The sequence below is a fragment of the Trachypithecus francoisi genome, unplaced genomic scaffold (genome assembly GCF_009764315.1).
Source record: "Trachypithecus francoisi isolate TF-2019V2 unplaced genomic scaffold, Tfra_2.0 Lachesis_group6, whole genome shotgun sequence".
In the NCBI taxonomy this organism is placed as follows: Eukaryota; Metazoa; Chordata; class Mammalia; order Primates; family Cercopithecidae; genus Trachypithecus; species Trachypithecus francoisi.
The window spans coordinates 92972547-92988097 of NW_022681471.1; the positions used below are offsets into that span (position 1 = coordinate 92972547).

General features: G+C 48.4%; 1 protein-coding gene across 1 annotated transcript in view; it reads left to right on the top strand.

Annotated features, from left to right (window-relative positions):
- Positions 1-14368, top strand: part of DIPK2B (divergent protein kinase domain 2B) — a 53907-nt gene extending 39539 nt beyond the window's left edge. Inside the window, 4 exon segments of the mRNA XM_033201449.1 lie at positions 4671-4844; positions 8543-8759; positions 8762-8830; positions 10744-14368. Of these exon segments, the coding sequence (XP_033057340.1) occupies positions 4671-4844; positions 8543-8759; positions 8762-8830; positions 10744-11084 (801 nt within the window). The 3' untranslated portion in view covers positions 11085-14368.
- The last annotated feature ends 1183 nt before the right edge of the window (positions 14369-15551 follow it).

Here is a 15551-nt window from a genome sequence, read left to right on the forward strand (position 1 = left end):
CCCATGAGATAGAACCTGATAAGGAGCTAGGGCAATTCTGACAACATTACAGAAGGTCCACATAACTTCTAAATTTTGGTCGGGTCTGAAGGAAAACCTGTTCTTGAGCTAGTGATGGATGAACTGTCTTATCTCTAGCTTCTAGAGGGAAACAAAAGCATATCTCTTTTACTTTTTAAGTACCTCCATCAGAGTCATGAAATCATCTGTCAAGATTATTTATCTTTTATGTTTCCATTCTGGTAAGAACCCTTTAAATGAGGACACTGCTGACTGCTGGTGATGTGTTTTGAGCAAACACTCCGGGGTATGGATGAAAGCCAATCTCAGGTCAAATGACTCCTTGGGGAAGTTACTTCTCCTCTATTCAGATTTCACTAAAAGCTTCCAAGATGAAAGCAAACCTAGATTTCGGTCTTAGTTGCTGTCCGTTTTTGTAATGAACAAGTGTTTTTCCTTTAGCTAGTGTTATCAGGCAGGGTTCTACCAGAGAAACAGAACCAGTAGGAGATACATATACATGTCCAGATTTATTTCAAAGAATTGATTTACATGATTGTAGGGACTGGCAAGTCCAAAATCCATATGGTAGACTAGCAATCTGTAAACCTTTGGGCAGAAGCTGATGCTGTAGTTTGCAGATGGAATTCCTTGTTCCTTAAAAAAATCCGTTTTGTTCTTAAGGGCTTTGAATGATTGGATCAGGCCCACCCAGATTATCTAGATAATCTCTTTTACTTAAAGTAAACTGATTGTAGGTGTTAAACATATCTATGAAATGCCTTCACAGCAACACCTAGACTAGCATTCGATTGAATAACTGGGGAATACAGCCTAGCCAAGTTGACACAAAATTAACCATCACAGCAACATGTCTGCTAAATTTTATCGACCGTCTTACAGACTGTTAAGGATTGTGGTAGAGAACTGTGACAGCCACTCTCAGTATCACCCTGAACCAAAGGCCCTTATCAAGTAACAACATAGCCAAGCAAAATTCCAGTCGATGGAGACATTGACTGGTCGGCTGGCTTCCCAAGAGATAGCACCAGACAGGAAATGCAAGGATGAGGAAACCAGGCACGGCAGGGAGAGGGGCAACAGAGGTCCAAGGTTTGGTTACCTTTTTATTTTTCACTGGGAGGTGGTAAGTTAGCCCTGTTGCCCATGTATGCAGATGGGAGAAGTGATTTAGAAACTCCAAAGCAATTGGTAATCCCCAAAATCCCCAAAGTGTATCTGGTTTGAAATGAAACCTTATTTTATCGGAATGGCTGGTTTCTCAATTCTGCTTGCCATTGGCCAATATAATTGTGGGTTTGCACATGGCCAGCACATGCCAAACAGAAGTAGACAAAGGTCTCACTCTGTAAGTGGGACCTTGGGGGAGGAGCTGCCTGCATCATAAAGGGAAGGGGTAGTACAAATGGTCTCTTAAGCCTGTTCCTGCTGTAGTTAAAGAGGTGGTTCAGAACCTTCTCAGCAAATATATCAGTTATCTATTGTTGTGTATTAAACCATTTCACACATAATGGCTTAAAACAGCAATCATTTATTTTGCTCATGAATATGCAACTTGAGCAGGGCTTGGTGGGAAAGGCTCACCAAGCTCCACGTAGCATCAGCTGGGGTGGTTCTATAGGGCATAGAGGTTCCACTTCCAAGATGGCTCAATCACATGGCTGGCAAGTTGGGGCTGGCTGTCAGTTAGCAGCCCAGCTGCAGTGAGTGGGAGATCTTGGTTTTTCTCTCCATGTATGGCTCTCCATGTGACCTGGGCTTCCTTACAGCATGGTGGCTAGGTACAAAAGCAAGCATCCAAAGAGAGAACCAAGTAGAAGCTGTATCACCTTTTAAGACCTAGGCTCAGTGTTTTGCATCTTCACTCTTGCACCGTCCTATCCACCAAAAGTGAGTCACCAAAGGCAGTCCATATTCCAGGGGAGGGAAATGAGACTCTATCTCTTGATAGGAGAAGTGACAAAGAGTTTGCAAACATGTTTTAAAATCACCTCAGCAAACAATATTCTTGTTGTTCACCCTCACGTTGAGTACTATCTCTGACACCTCCTTTCTTCTCACCAACAGCCCCCAACCATTCAGCTTATCACTAAGACTAGTATATTCTGCTACCAACAAATATCTTCAAGTCTTTGCATTCCCTCATCTCACATCTCAATCATTGCATCTTCCTAACTGACCTTCCTGCCTCCATTCTTTCCTCCTGTGATATTTAGGATTAAGTTCAGTTGCATGTAACAACAAATCCAAGTAACAGTGGCTTAAACAAGATCAAAATACACTTTTATTCATTGCAACAGGGTCTCACTCTGTTGCCCAGGCTGTGCAGTGGCACAATCATGGCTCACTGCAACCTCCACCTTCTGTTCTCAAGTGATCCTCCTACCTCAGCCTCCTAAGTAGCTGGGTCTACAGGCATGCACCACCACATCTGGCTAGTTTTTGTATTTTTTGTAGAGGCAGGCTTTCACCATGTCACCCAGGCTGGTCTCAAATGCCTGGAGTCAAGGGATCTGCCTACCTCGACCTCCTAAAGTGCTGGGATTACAGGCATGAGCAACCATGCCTGGCCAAAATACACTTTTTAAAAAACATAAAAGAAACTGATACATAGCTGTCCAAGGCCAATATAGTGGCTCCATGATTGTCAGGGATCCAGGCTACTTTTATTCTGCTGCTTCACAGCCCTTAGTGTGCCCTGATCCAAGATGGCTGCCTGAGCACCACCCATCACTTCCACATTCCAGCCAAGAAGAAAAGAGTGAAGAAAGCTACATCCTCTCCCTTTAAGGACTCTTCTCAGAAATTTTTACTATATCTCATTGACTGGTACCTAATCACATTATCACACCTAGCTGCAAAGGAAGCTGGGAATGAAATCTTTATTTGGGGTGGCCATATGCCTAGCTAAAATGCAAGGGCCAATAACTAGCAGTATTGGCCACACTCCTCTGAATCTATTGTCCACATAACCACCCAGAATCGCTTTCCTAAAATGTATAGCTGAGCATAAAATGTGTATCTGCTTAAAGGCTTCAGTGGTCCCCTATCCCTTCTAGATAAAATAAAAATTCCTTAAAATGACTTCATCTGTCTTCCATTTTGGGATTCCTCTCTGTTCACTCTCACTAGTGATACTCTAGCTTCAAAAAGCCCTAACCACCTGTAGCTTCTAGCACATTCTCTCTCCTCTCAACATTTTTGCATATACTGTTCCCTCTGCATGAAATACTCTTCCACCCTCAGGTTCAGGCTTCAGCTTAAACTCACTATCTTTCAAGAAATCTTCTAGTGTCTGTATTAGTCTATTCTTATACTGCTGTAAAGAACTACCTGAGGCCAGGCACCGTGGCTCATGCCTGTAATCCCAGTACTTTGGGAGGCCGAGGTGGGTGGTTCACCTGAGATCAGGAGTTTGAAACCAGCCTGGCCAACATGGTGAAACCCAATCTCTACTACAAATACAAAAAAATTAGCCAGGTGTGGTGGTGCATGCCTGTAATCCCAGCTACTTGGGAGGCTGAGGCAAGAGAATGGCTTGAACCTGGGAGCTGGAGGTTGCAGTGAGCTGAGATTGCACCATTACACTCCAGCCTGGGTGACAAGAGTGAAACTTTGTCTCAAAAAAGAAAAAAGAACAAAAAGAACTACCTGAGACTGGGTAATTTATAAAGAAAAGAGGTTTAATTGGCTCACAGTTCTTCAGTCTGTACAAGAAGCATGGCTGGGGAGGCCTCAGGAAACTTACAATCATGGCAGAAGGCAAAGAGGAAGGATGAAAACTCACTGCTTATCATAAGAACAATAAGGGGGAAATCTGCTCCCATGATCCAATCATCTTCCACCAGGCCCCTCCTCCAACACTGGGGATTACAATTCCACATGAGATTTGGGCAGGACACAGATCCAAACCACCACACCCGCATGGTGTTAGTGGCATCTGTATTAGTCTGTAAAGAACTACTGGAAACATTCATGAAAAAAAAGCCTAGGTTCGTATCTCCAAGTCTTATCCCAAGAACACAGTGGTGCATACAAAGACACTCAAGTGCAGCCTCATAGTTGTGATATCGAAGTCAAATGGCAGAAGGAATCGAAAGAGCCCATGGCAGGGAATGAATTCAACCTGGGATCAGCCTTCTTTCCAAGGGCAGGGTGGGGGTGCAATGGTGGGTAGAGACACAGGCAATGCAAAACTCAGGTGGCCAGCTGAGGGCTGGGGAAAGGTGGGGTCCACCTGCTCTCCCATTCTTCCTCTCCCCCGCCCTGTCCTCTGCCTGCTGAGTGCCCTCCTGCCGTGCTGCCCAAGAGAGCTCATTCTCTTCTCTGTTCCCTGGGTCTCTGTGCCCCACCCCAGTGTAGCCTGTGGTGGGGGAGGAGGCCTCCCATCCCGCCCCCGCAAAAGTGCTCTGGCCACTCTCCCCAGCCACAGGGATCTGCCCCCTCTTCCCCCTGGGCAGAGCTACCCAACACCTCCCACCCCACAACTCCTATTCCTGTAGGTCTTTCCCCCACGCCTCACCTGGCCCCCCAATCTCAAGGTCTCCCTCACCCCCAACACAGGGTCTGCCCATTCCCCCTCCTGCTAATCCCCCACAAGAGCTTAGCATCCCTCTGTCTTCTCCCACCTCTCTCCCACTTGCGCGTAGGGCCTGGCCAGTCCACTCCTGCGCTGCCCTTCGCAGCGACTCCTGGATCGCGTGGTCAGGCGCTATGCAGAGGTGGCTGACGCTGGCAGCATCTTCATGGACCATTTCACCGACCGCGACAAGCTGCGCCTGCTCTACACGCTAGCTGTCAACTCACACCCCATCCTCCTACAGGTACGCAAGGACCTGGCAAGCCCTCTAGGTTGGGGGTCTATCTTGGACTCGCAGAAACCGCCCTGGATTGAGCTCTCTCCCTCCTTTTACTGCATGTCTTGGGGCCACTAGCCGGTGTTAGGACCTTTCTGGCATGTGTTGGCTTCTGCAGTGTGAAAGTGCTGTGGCTGCTATAGAGGAAACAGGTGTGGGAGCCCAGAGCTGAGAGAGGGATGGGGATAGGAGGGAACAGTAGCCACCTTCACTGCCTGAGCAGCCCTGAAGGGCTTTGTGAAGGAGGCCAACTTTGACCTGTGCCTCAAAGATCGGTCAGATGGGATCAAGCTCAGGAAGTGGAGAAATAGCCAAGGAATGACCCACCCAGAGATGTACCTTGCAGCTATGCTTGGAAAGGAGGGGGGAAAAAAAGGAAGTAACTCCTAAATGTCCATACACAGGGGAATGGTCAAATAAATGAAGATGCATTAAGGGCCTGGAGATACACTGGTCAACAAGACAAGTATGGTGTCTCCTGCCTTCATGCAGCTTCCAGTCCAGTGGTAGAGACAGACACTTAACATGGAAACAAACACCCATAAAATATGTGGAGCCCAATCACGCTGACTGACCCCTGACCCCAAGGGTAAGGATACAGGGGTCACATAATGGACACAAAGGGAACTAGAAAGTGGGGGAGAGGAGGTGGAAAAGGAAGAGGAGTAGAGAGAGAAAGAGGGAAGAAGAGGAAGGGGGGGAGGAGAAGGAGGAAGAAGAGGACTAAGAAAGGAAGAGGAAGGAAGGCAGGAGAGGAGGAGAGGGAAAGGAAGGAGGAAAGAGAAGGAAGAGGAGGGGGAAAAGGCACAGGTAACGGAGGAAGAAGCCACAGCAAAGACAGTTAATAAACACTGGCCAAAGGGATGATGACTGAACACATAATAACAGCTCTCATTTACTCAGTCACCCGCACTGTGCTGAAGGTTTGACATCATCTCATTTAATGCTCACAGTCACCCCCCGAGAATATTATTATTGTCCCCTTTTCCAGATGAGATTCAGTGGAGTCCTGAGATGTGAAGTGACTTGGCCCAAGTCACTTTTAGCCAACATCAGCAATAGAACCCAAATGCAGAGCCATCTGCCTGCCCTTAGAGGCCACACTCTTCCCGCTAAAACCTGCCTGGCGACATTGGCCTTTGAAATACTAGAGAAGGAAAAGGAATTGCCAGTTGTCCTGCACTCTCACAGATCTTTTCTCCCAGACCTTGGCTACTTCTAGGCCTAGCTCCTGAGAGGCGTGGGATGAGAGCATGGGGCTGGGACTCAGCCCTGGGCCCTGCCCAGGAAGGGCAAGGCATGGAACCCAGGAATGGCTATGTGGCCGCACCTGTAGACAACAGTAGGCCCAGGACTTCCCTCTGCGGTACATAGTAAGAAAGGTCCCCTCCAGGCCAGGTGCTGCGGCTCACACCTGTAATCCCAACACTTTGGGAGGCCGAGGCGGGTGGGTCACCTGAGGTCAGGAGTTCCAGACCAGCCTGGCCAACAAGATGAAACCCAGTCTCTACTAAAAATTACAAAAAAAATTAGCCAGGCACAGTGAGGTGCACCTGTAATCCCAGCTACTCAAGAGGCTGAGGCAGGAGAATCGCTTGAACCCGGGAGGTGGAGGTTGCAGTGAGCCAAGATCACACCACTGCACTCCAGCCTGGGCAAGAGACTCTGTCAAAAAAAAAAAAAAAAAAAAAAAAAACAGGTCCCCTCTAGGCAGGGGAAACTCAAATGGGCACGGGTTCTTCACAGTGCAGTTATGTGGGTTAAAATGGGCAGAGGACTACAGAAAACCATCAGAAAAGGGGATGCCTTTATTTTTCAAAGAAAGAAACAAACAATAAAGTGCTGATGTAGCCATTCTAGATATAGCTGCTTCAATAGTCAAGGAAAGGTTAGCCAGGATTCCTCCCCACTTTTCATCTCACAAATCCACAGGTTTGGACCTCTTTCAAGGAGGCAGAGGAGACAGGTCAGGGCTTCATGCTTCCCTAGGCCAGTTTTAGGCTGTCTGAAAGGTTCCAGTTAATTGGGGAACATCTGTATGATGGATGTAGCTACCCCAGCCAGACAGATTCATGCATGGCTGGCAGGAGAGAGGCTTAAGGCCAGTACAGTAGTTCCCAAAACTTCAGTCACCCACAGACCACCCTTATGATTTTTGCCCTGTCCCAGAACGAGGTACCTGTACTGTTTATTTTTATTTATTTATTTTTTTATTTTTTTTTTTGGAGACATAGTCTCACTCTGTCACCCAGGCTGGAATGCAGTGGTGTGATCTCGGCTCACTGCAGCCTCTGCCTCCTGGGTTCAAGTGATTTTCCTGCCTCAACCTCCAGAGTAGCTGGGATTACAGGCATGCACCACCACTCCTGGCTGATTTTTGTATTTTTAGTAGAGACAAGGTTACGCCATGTTGGCCAAGCTGGCTTCAAACTCCTGTCCTCAAGTGATCCACCCAACGTCAGCCTCCCAAAGTGCTGGGATTATAGGCGTGAGCCACTGTACCCAGTCGCTGGTATTTTTAAAAATATTTTTCTTTAGTAGCCAGGCATGGAGGCAGGTGCCTGAAGTCCTAGCTACTCAGGAGACTGAGGTGAGAGAATTGCTTGAGCCCAGGAGTTTGAGGCTGCAGTGAACTATGATCGTGCCACTGCACTCCAGCTTGGGCGGCAGAGCAAAACCTTGTCACTTTAAAAAAAAAAGTTTTGCTTTAAATCAGACTTAAGTTGATCCTCTATTATTTTTCCCATAGCCTCTTCCTAAGCAGTGATATCTGTGAAATCTCAAATAATCCTATTTTTTTCAACTATACAACTCTTAAACATATTTCCCTGAATCCCCGATACTATCTAAAATTGTGGCAAGTCCATTAAAATTCTCATACCCTGCTTGGAGGAACTCTGTTGAAATGCAGTTACGGCCGGGCGCGGTGGCTCAAGCCTGTAATCCCAGCACTTTGGGATGCCGAGGCGGGCGGATCACGAGGTCAGGAAATCGAGACCATCCTGGCTAACATGGTGAAACCCCGTCTCTACTAAAAAATACAAAAAACTAGCCGGGCGAGGTGGTGGGAGCCTGTAGTCCCAGCTACTCGGGAGGCTGAGGCAGGAGAATGGCGTGAACCCGGGAGGCGGAGCTTGCAGTGAGCTGAGATGCGGCCACTGTACTCCAGCCTGGGCGACAGAGCGAGACTCCGTCTCAAAAAAAAAAAAACGAAATGCAGTCTACTACAAAGAAATGACAGCAGCCTCCTTTTCTGAATCTTCCCATCTGTAATAGAATTAAAACATGGGGAAGGGGAGGACCGAGGCATTGCTGTTCCAAGAGGTATAAAAAAGGTTGAGAGACTCTTCGCTGACATGTTTTGAGATGCTGATCTTTCTGTACTTCCAGTGAGGGACAGAGATAGAGAGATGATAGATAGATAGATAGATAGATAGATAGATAGATAGATAGATATAGATGATAGATAAATAGATAGATGATAAATAGAGATAGGTAGATAGAGTTAGAGGTATGATAGATGATAGACAGATAGATGATAGATAGATAGATAGATAGATAGATAGATAGATAGATAGATGATAGAGATAGATGGGTAGATAATAAATAGATAGAGAGCTGTCACCAGATTTTTCTCTCTAATCCTCCTCCTTCTGGCTTGGCAGATCTTCCCTGGGGCTGAGGGATGGCCGCTGCCCAAGTACCTGGGCTCCTGTGGCCGATTCCTCGTCAGCACCAGCACCAGACCGCTGCAGGAATTCTATGGTGCACCCCCAGATCAGGCAGCCGACCTTGCCTACCAGCTCCTGGGTGTCCTGGAGTCTCTGAGGAGCAACGATTTGAACTATTTCTTCTACTTCACCCATATTGATGCAGGCATGTTCGCGTCTTTAACAACGGGCATCTGTTCATCCGGGATGCCAGTGCAGTGGGTGTCATCGACAAGCAGGAAGGTACTCAGCATGGGCCTGGCTGAACAGCTGTCAGAGGGGAAGTCAGGGTGACAGGAGCTAGGGAAGGGTGGGTCAGGGGTCACACTATTGGGCCTTTCCCATCTCCGCATGTCACAGTGAGAGCCACTCAAGTTCAGAGAATGTTAGATTTCATGTAAAATGTCCCTCACTCCTATTTGAATTTCTACTCTAACTCCATCTCCAAAGGGGAAGTGGATTTGACCTTGTCCATGAGAAGCATTGTGCATAGTGGCACAGCCCCCAGCTGCACCCTCCCAGGGCAGTGCTGTTGTGCAGTTGGGTCTATGTGGCCCAGGGACCTGCCTTGAGCCTCCTCTCTCTCTCTCTCTCTCTTTCTCTCTCTCCCTCTTTCACTCTCTCTCTCCTCTTTCTCTCTCTCGCTCTCTCTCTCTCTCTCTCACACACACACACACACACAACTTTTGGGTCCATCTCCCTCTCAGAGTCTTTCTCATCAGATGCTTTTACCCGATATCTAAAACTTAAATATCAGGTTGATTTACTGGTATATTTTGCAATCCATTTTGGCACAATTGCTCTGTATAAAGTTTTCAAAGCAAAAAAGCATGGAACCGAATGAGGCGGATGACTGAATTGTGTTTCTCACTATGTGTAAAGTATCATTCAGGGTTCTGGAACCCTTCGAACACCCTAATCTCTAATGCTGACCAAATTTTCTGAGCCCAATAAGAGGACAAAGGATTTTTTTTCTGATTTCTGATTTTGTTTGTATGCAAAAGCTTACAAAAATAGACAAATTAAACCACACTTATTTCCTGATTTGCCTTTATTAAGAAGAATCAAATCAGAAGAAATGAGGCTGATTCCAGAATATTCCAGATATGTAAATCATGAAACATCATTCACACTACAACTCATTGAATACATATTTGGGATTACTTGCTTTTTCTCCTAACTTTGCATTTAATTTTGTTTTTCGTTTTTGTTTTTGTTTTTGAGACAGAGTCTCACTCTGTCGCCCAGGCTGGAGTACAGTCGTGCAATCTTGGCTCCCTGCAACCTCCGCTTCCTGGGTTCAAGCGATTCTCCTGCCTCAGCCTCCTGAGTAGCTGGAATTACAGGCACCTGTCACCACACCCGGTTAATTTTTGTATTTTTAGTAGAGGTGGGGTTTCGCCATGTTGGCCAGGCTGTTCTCGAACTCCTGACCTCAGGTGATCTGCCCATCTCAGCCTCCCAAAGTGCTGGGATTACAGGTGTGAGCCATCGCGTTTGGCCCTCACTTTGCATTTTAAAGGCGCAAATGAAACCAGTCCCAATAATTTCCTGAGTTCCCTAATTTAGTAATAATGAGAGTCTAACAATATGGATGTGATCCCTACAATTACCAGCCTAACTTCTGGTAGAGGTAAGTGGGTTTTCCGTGCCCAGGCCTCACTATTGTAGCAAAGTGGATTCCTTCCATGTGGTTCTCAAAAGGAGCCACTATGTCCCTGAGTCCTAAATCTCCTGGTGACAGGGAAATGCTAGGAGACTGTACTAGATCACCCAGTAATTTTTTTTTTTTTAGATGGCGTCTCGCTCTTTTGCCCAGGCTGGAGTGCAGTGGTGCAATCTCGGCTCCCTGTGACCTCCGCCTGCCGGGTTCAATGTTTCTCCAGCCTCAGCCTCCTGAGTAGCTGGGATTACAGATGTGCGCCACCACATCCGACTAATTTTTGTATTTTTAGTAGAGACAAGGTTGCACCATATCAGCCAGGCTGGTTTCGAACTCCTGACCTCAAGTGATCTGCCCACCTCGGCCTCCCAAAGTGCTGGGATTACAGGCGTGAGCCACCATGCCCAGCCTCACCCAGCAATTCTAATTAGTGTTGCCCTCCCTCAAGGAGCACAGGTGGCAGGGTGTATAATATTTCCCATTTCTTTTCTAGGCAGCCAAGAAGCCACCAGAGCAGGAGAGAATAAAGACATTTTTAGCTGCCTGGTTTCCGGCTGCCAAGTCCAGCTGCCCTCCTGTGAAAGTGTCTCTGAGAAGCAGAGCCTGGTGCTGGTGTGTCAGAAGTTGCTGCCTCGACTTCTCCAGGGGAGGTTCCCCTCACCAGTGCAAGACGACATAGACTCCGCTCTTGCTCAGTGTGGGGACAGCACCCGCCCAGACCCAGAAGTCCTTGGGGCCGCCAGCTGGCTGAAAGACATCTTGAGGCCCCTGAGAACCTGTGACTCTAGATTTGCCTATCGTTACCCAGATTGCAAATATAACGATAAATTCTGAAGGACTGGTGTCTAGCTGGCCTTGGGGACAACACGCTTGGCTCTCCATTCCCCCAGTCGGGTTGCTGCAAGGTTGAAAGAAGCAGCACTTTTTTAAAGATGAGAAGAAAGGCACATTCATTTCTCAGGGACTGAGAGGGGAGTTGTGAGATACCATGTGGCTGTCTCTGCTGGCTGGGACATCCTGGCAAAGCCCAGGGTGGGCATCGGAAGAACTGGGTATGGACGCTCACTCAATGTCTTTGAGCCTCAGTTTCCTCTATTCTCCACCAGACTCTCCTGAGTGTGAAAGAAGACAGAGATGGAACCACCATTGAGCGTATATCCCAAGCATGGGTCTTGGGACACATGCTCACCACCTCCATCCCAGATGCTTACAAAGTGTGTTCTGGAAAAGCACAGAGGCGGGGAGCATGAGAAAGAACCATGCAGATCAGGAGGCTGGAGTGGAGGGAAGGCAGGGGAAAGACAGGCTCCCTGCCGATACCACTTTAGACTCAGACAAGTGGGGCCCCCTTCCTGCTCCCTATGGCCCTGCCTCACTCCCCACACCATCACAGGATGAGACTGCAGGCCAAGGGGACATGCCTGCCACCGCCTAGAGCCTGGTACCTGAGGCTCCATACACCTGTGCATGGAGCTTCTCGTGGTGTGGGAAGAAGCCAGGGGTAAGAAGATAAGGGGGGCCAGTGGGGGACCAATGTGTTAGCCCAAGTCCTCCAAGAATAGGTGTCAAGATAGAGTGAACGGGACAAAGATTTGTTAGGGGAAATGCTTGTGTGAAAGGAAAGGAGGAGGGAGCGGGAGAAGACGGGAGGACCGTTAAGTTGAGCTGCAAGTTGAGCTCCAGTGAAGGAGAGAAGGCCCGGCAGGAGTTTGCTATGCTCAAAATCGAAGAAAGGTTCAGTAAGACTGTCAGGGTGTCCTCAAGGCAAAGGCAACCATCAGAGGAGCCCTGTGTCTCCCACAAATAGACCCCGTTAGCATCCCTGCTGCACTCAGTGGTTGGTGGAAACAGCAAAGATAGATTTCAGAGCACAGCAGCAGGGGCCCCTGGTCAGCCCCGCTCCCTAGAGCAGGAGATCTGGAGTGGGAGAACATTCTTTTTGTAGCCACAGCTGAGGCCCTGGACCAGCTCTCTCCACACCACATGCTCCAAGTTGGGACTCTAAGGAGTCTAGGAATTTTCCTTCAAACTTGACCTTACAGGTCACTCATCAGAAACATATTTTTTTCAAGGTCAATCAATAGAACATACTTTATTCAACAGTTTGTTTGCTTTTGAAATATTTAGCCACATGGTATGTAGGCTTCCATGTACTCTCTTGCCCTGGCCCCTGAAACATAAGCAGGGGGCTCTTCTGTACCTTTGCCCAGCCTCCCTGCCAGCCTTTAACCCCAGGAACCTCTCAGTCTACCTCCTCTTTTACCTCAGATTCAGGTATCTGAATCCCCTCCTTTAAAGTCAAAACAGGCTGGGCATGGTGGCTCACACCTGTAATCCCAGCACTTTGGGAGGCTGAGGCAGGTGGATCACTTGAGGTCAGGAGTTCAAGACCAGCCTGGCCAACATGGTGAAACCCCATCTCTACTAAAAAATACAAAAATTAGCCAGGTGTGGTGGTGTGTGCCTGTAATTTCAGCTACTCGGGAGGGTGAGGCAGGATAATCGCTTGAACCCAGGAGGCAGAGGTTGCTGTCAGCCAAGATCACACCACTGTACTCCAGCCTGGATGACAGAGCAAGACTGTCTCAAAATAAATAAACAAAAATAAAGTCAGAAGACATGGCTTAACAGGCCTCACTGTGCAGATAAGGAAACTGAGGCCCAGAGAGGAAGAGTGATCTGCGGAGATATTTCCAGAACCCCTGCAAGCTGAGCCCCAGTGAAGGAGAGAAGGTCCGGCAGGAGCTTACTAAGCTCAAAATCGAAGAAAGGTTCAGCAAGGCTGTCAGGGTGTCCTCAAGGCAAAGGCAGCCATCAGAGGATCCCTGTTGCTCTTAGGAGGCTCCTGTTGCCCTCCCCTTTGGCCTTCGACTTTCACCTGTGCTACCCAATTCTGGTCCCTTCACTCCCATTCAAAAATGGACTCCAGAAAAGCTTTATTTTGTGGAGTACCTGGTTCCCTTTTGGGTTTGTCTCTTGACTGCTACAGGCACTGCCCCAGGGCAACCATGACAGTGAAGATGACTGGCCAAGCTTGTGGACTGGCCAGCAAGCTTAGGCTGCCTGAGACGCTTTGAAATGGCTGCCTTCTGGCTTGGTCTGGAGGATGAAGACTGACCACCCTTTTCACCTGCACAGCTGCAGTCCCTCTCCTGCTGGCCTGACTGCAGCTGTCCTCCCAGCTGGCCCCCTGACCAGAGACCAGGAGAGAGGCCACAGCCTCCAGATCCTCCAGAGTCCCATGGAGGAAGAAGGCTTACCAGAGAGACCCTCTGATGCACGAGCCAGGCTCCAGCCCTTCTCCCTGCATCCAGCTGTGTTTCCACCGCAAAATGCCTCCACACAATGAGTGACTTTGGCGCTGTGTGGGCCAGTGCGGGGTCTTAGGTAACCCTCGAATCCCTCCACCACACATCTGTCCACCCCCACGGATTCAAGGTGAGCACTTGCCCCCTTCTCTCCTCCAGACCAGTCGCCTGAAACTCAGAGCAACATTCCTTCGAAACCATCATGTAACCCTTGGTGCTGCTGAGTCCAGACAGGAAATGCAGACTTGGGACCCACCTGTATCAGCAGAAAGAGACCTTGTGCCCCACTTGTCTGAGTCCCAGGACGGAGTAAATGAGAAAACTGGCGAGCTGTCCCCTGAGGAGCTGTTGGGAGATTGGTTTTTAGTATAAATTGCAATAAAATCCTGTGTATGTGTACGGCTGTGCTCACATCCACAGTGTAAGCTGTGATATGGTTTGGAAGTTTGTCCCCTCCAAATCTCAGGTTGAAATGTGATCCCCAGCGTTGGAGGTGGGGCCTGGTGGGAGGTGATTGGGTGATGAGAGAAGTTGCCTCATGAACGACTTGGTGACCTCCCGGAGGTGATGAGTGAGTTCTCTCTGAGCTCACTCAAGATCTGGTTGTTTAAAAGAGTGTGGCACCTCCCTCCCCCACCTCTCCCTCTCTCTCACTTCCGCTCTCACCATGTGACACGCCTGCTCCTCCTTCACCTTCCACCATGATTGGAAGCTTCCTGAGGCCCTTACCAGAAGCAGATGCCAGCCCCACACTTCCTGTACTGCCTGCAGAACCATAAACCAAAATAAAGCTCTTTTCTTTATCAATTACCCAGCCTCAGGTATTTCTTTATAGTAATACAAAAATGGCCTAATACAAGCTGGGTGCTAAGGAGAGCAGGGCAGATGTCAGGCAGGTCCTACATATGCTTAGGGGTGACTTAGAAATAGTTCCCCAGCTAGTGGCTTTTCCTGGGTTCAGGAGATCTCAGAATCCTTTTCTCATACACCTTCACAACAGAGCAGATGTTCTTGTCAACATGCCTGAAGACCACAGGTCCCACTCAGCTGCCTTCACGGAACATTTCCCCCCTCCCCACAGCCACCTGCTAACCCTCCCCCACTCACCCTGTGGTGGACACAGAGCTGGGCCACCCAGCTCTCCCTTCAAGAAACAATGCTCTTCCCAGTGCGGGAGCATGGTTGACATGCAGCATGAAGCCATCAGGCCCTTCGGGCCCTGCCTCAGCCACACAGAGTGGCTTCACTAGAGGTCACACCCTTCCTAGGGCATATCTAGACCCAGTAACTAGGCATGGAGAGGTGCAAAGGCCCAGCAATTTTGGCCCATTGAGCAACAACTCTAACAGGCAATTCTCCTTCCACAACTCCCCACCAACCTGATCAAGACTTGCTTCACAGTTTAACGTCCCTCTGCCCATCCTGCTTCCTCTGCATTCTTTTTTCCTTTCTTTCTTTCTTTTTTTTTTTTGTGAGACAGGGTCTCACTCTGTTGCTAAGGCTGGAGTGCAGTGGCACAACCTCGGCTCATGGTAGCCTCTACCTCCCGGGTTCAAGCAATTCTCATGCCTCAGCCTCCTGAGTAGCTGGGCTTACAGATGTGTTACTCCCAGCTAATTTTTGTTTTTCGTTTGTTTGTTTGTTTGTTTGTTTTTAAGTAGAGATGGGGTTTCAACATGTTGGCCAGGCTGGTCTCAAACTCCTGGCCTCAAGTGTTCCCCATAGCAACCAGAGCAGATGCTGGGAAAATGTTCTTGCTGAGGGTAATGACTGCGTTCTTTAGCCCTTTTCACTTGGAGTACTTCATACACCATACTGGCCTTACATGGGATAGAGTCACTTCCTCAGGAACTGCGCCTTCCCTTCAATAGCCAGGAGACAGGAGAGTCAACACTCCAGTGACTTCAGGTGGAAAGAAATTACGTGTTGTGTATTCTCAGTACCCCGGAATTTGATTCGAGGCGTTAGGGTATTTTTATGAATTATGTCAGCC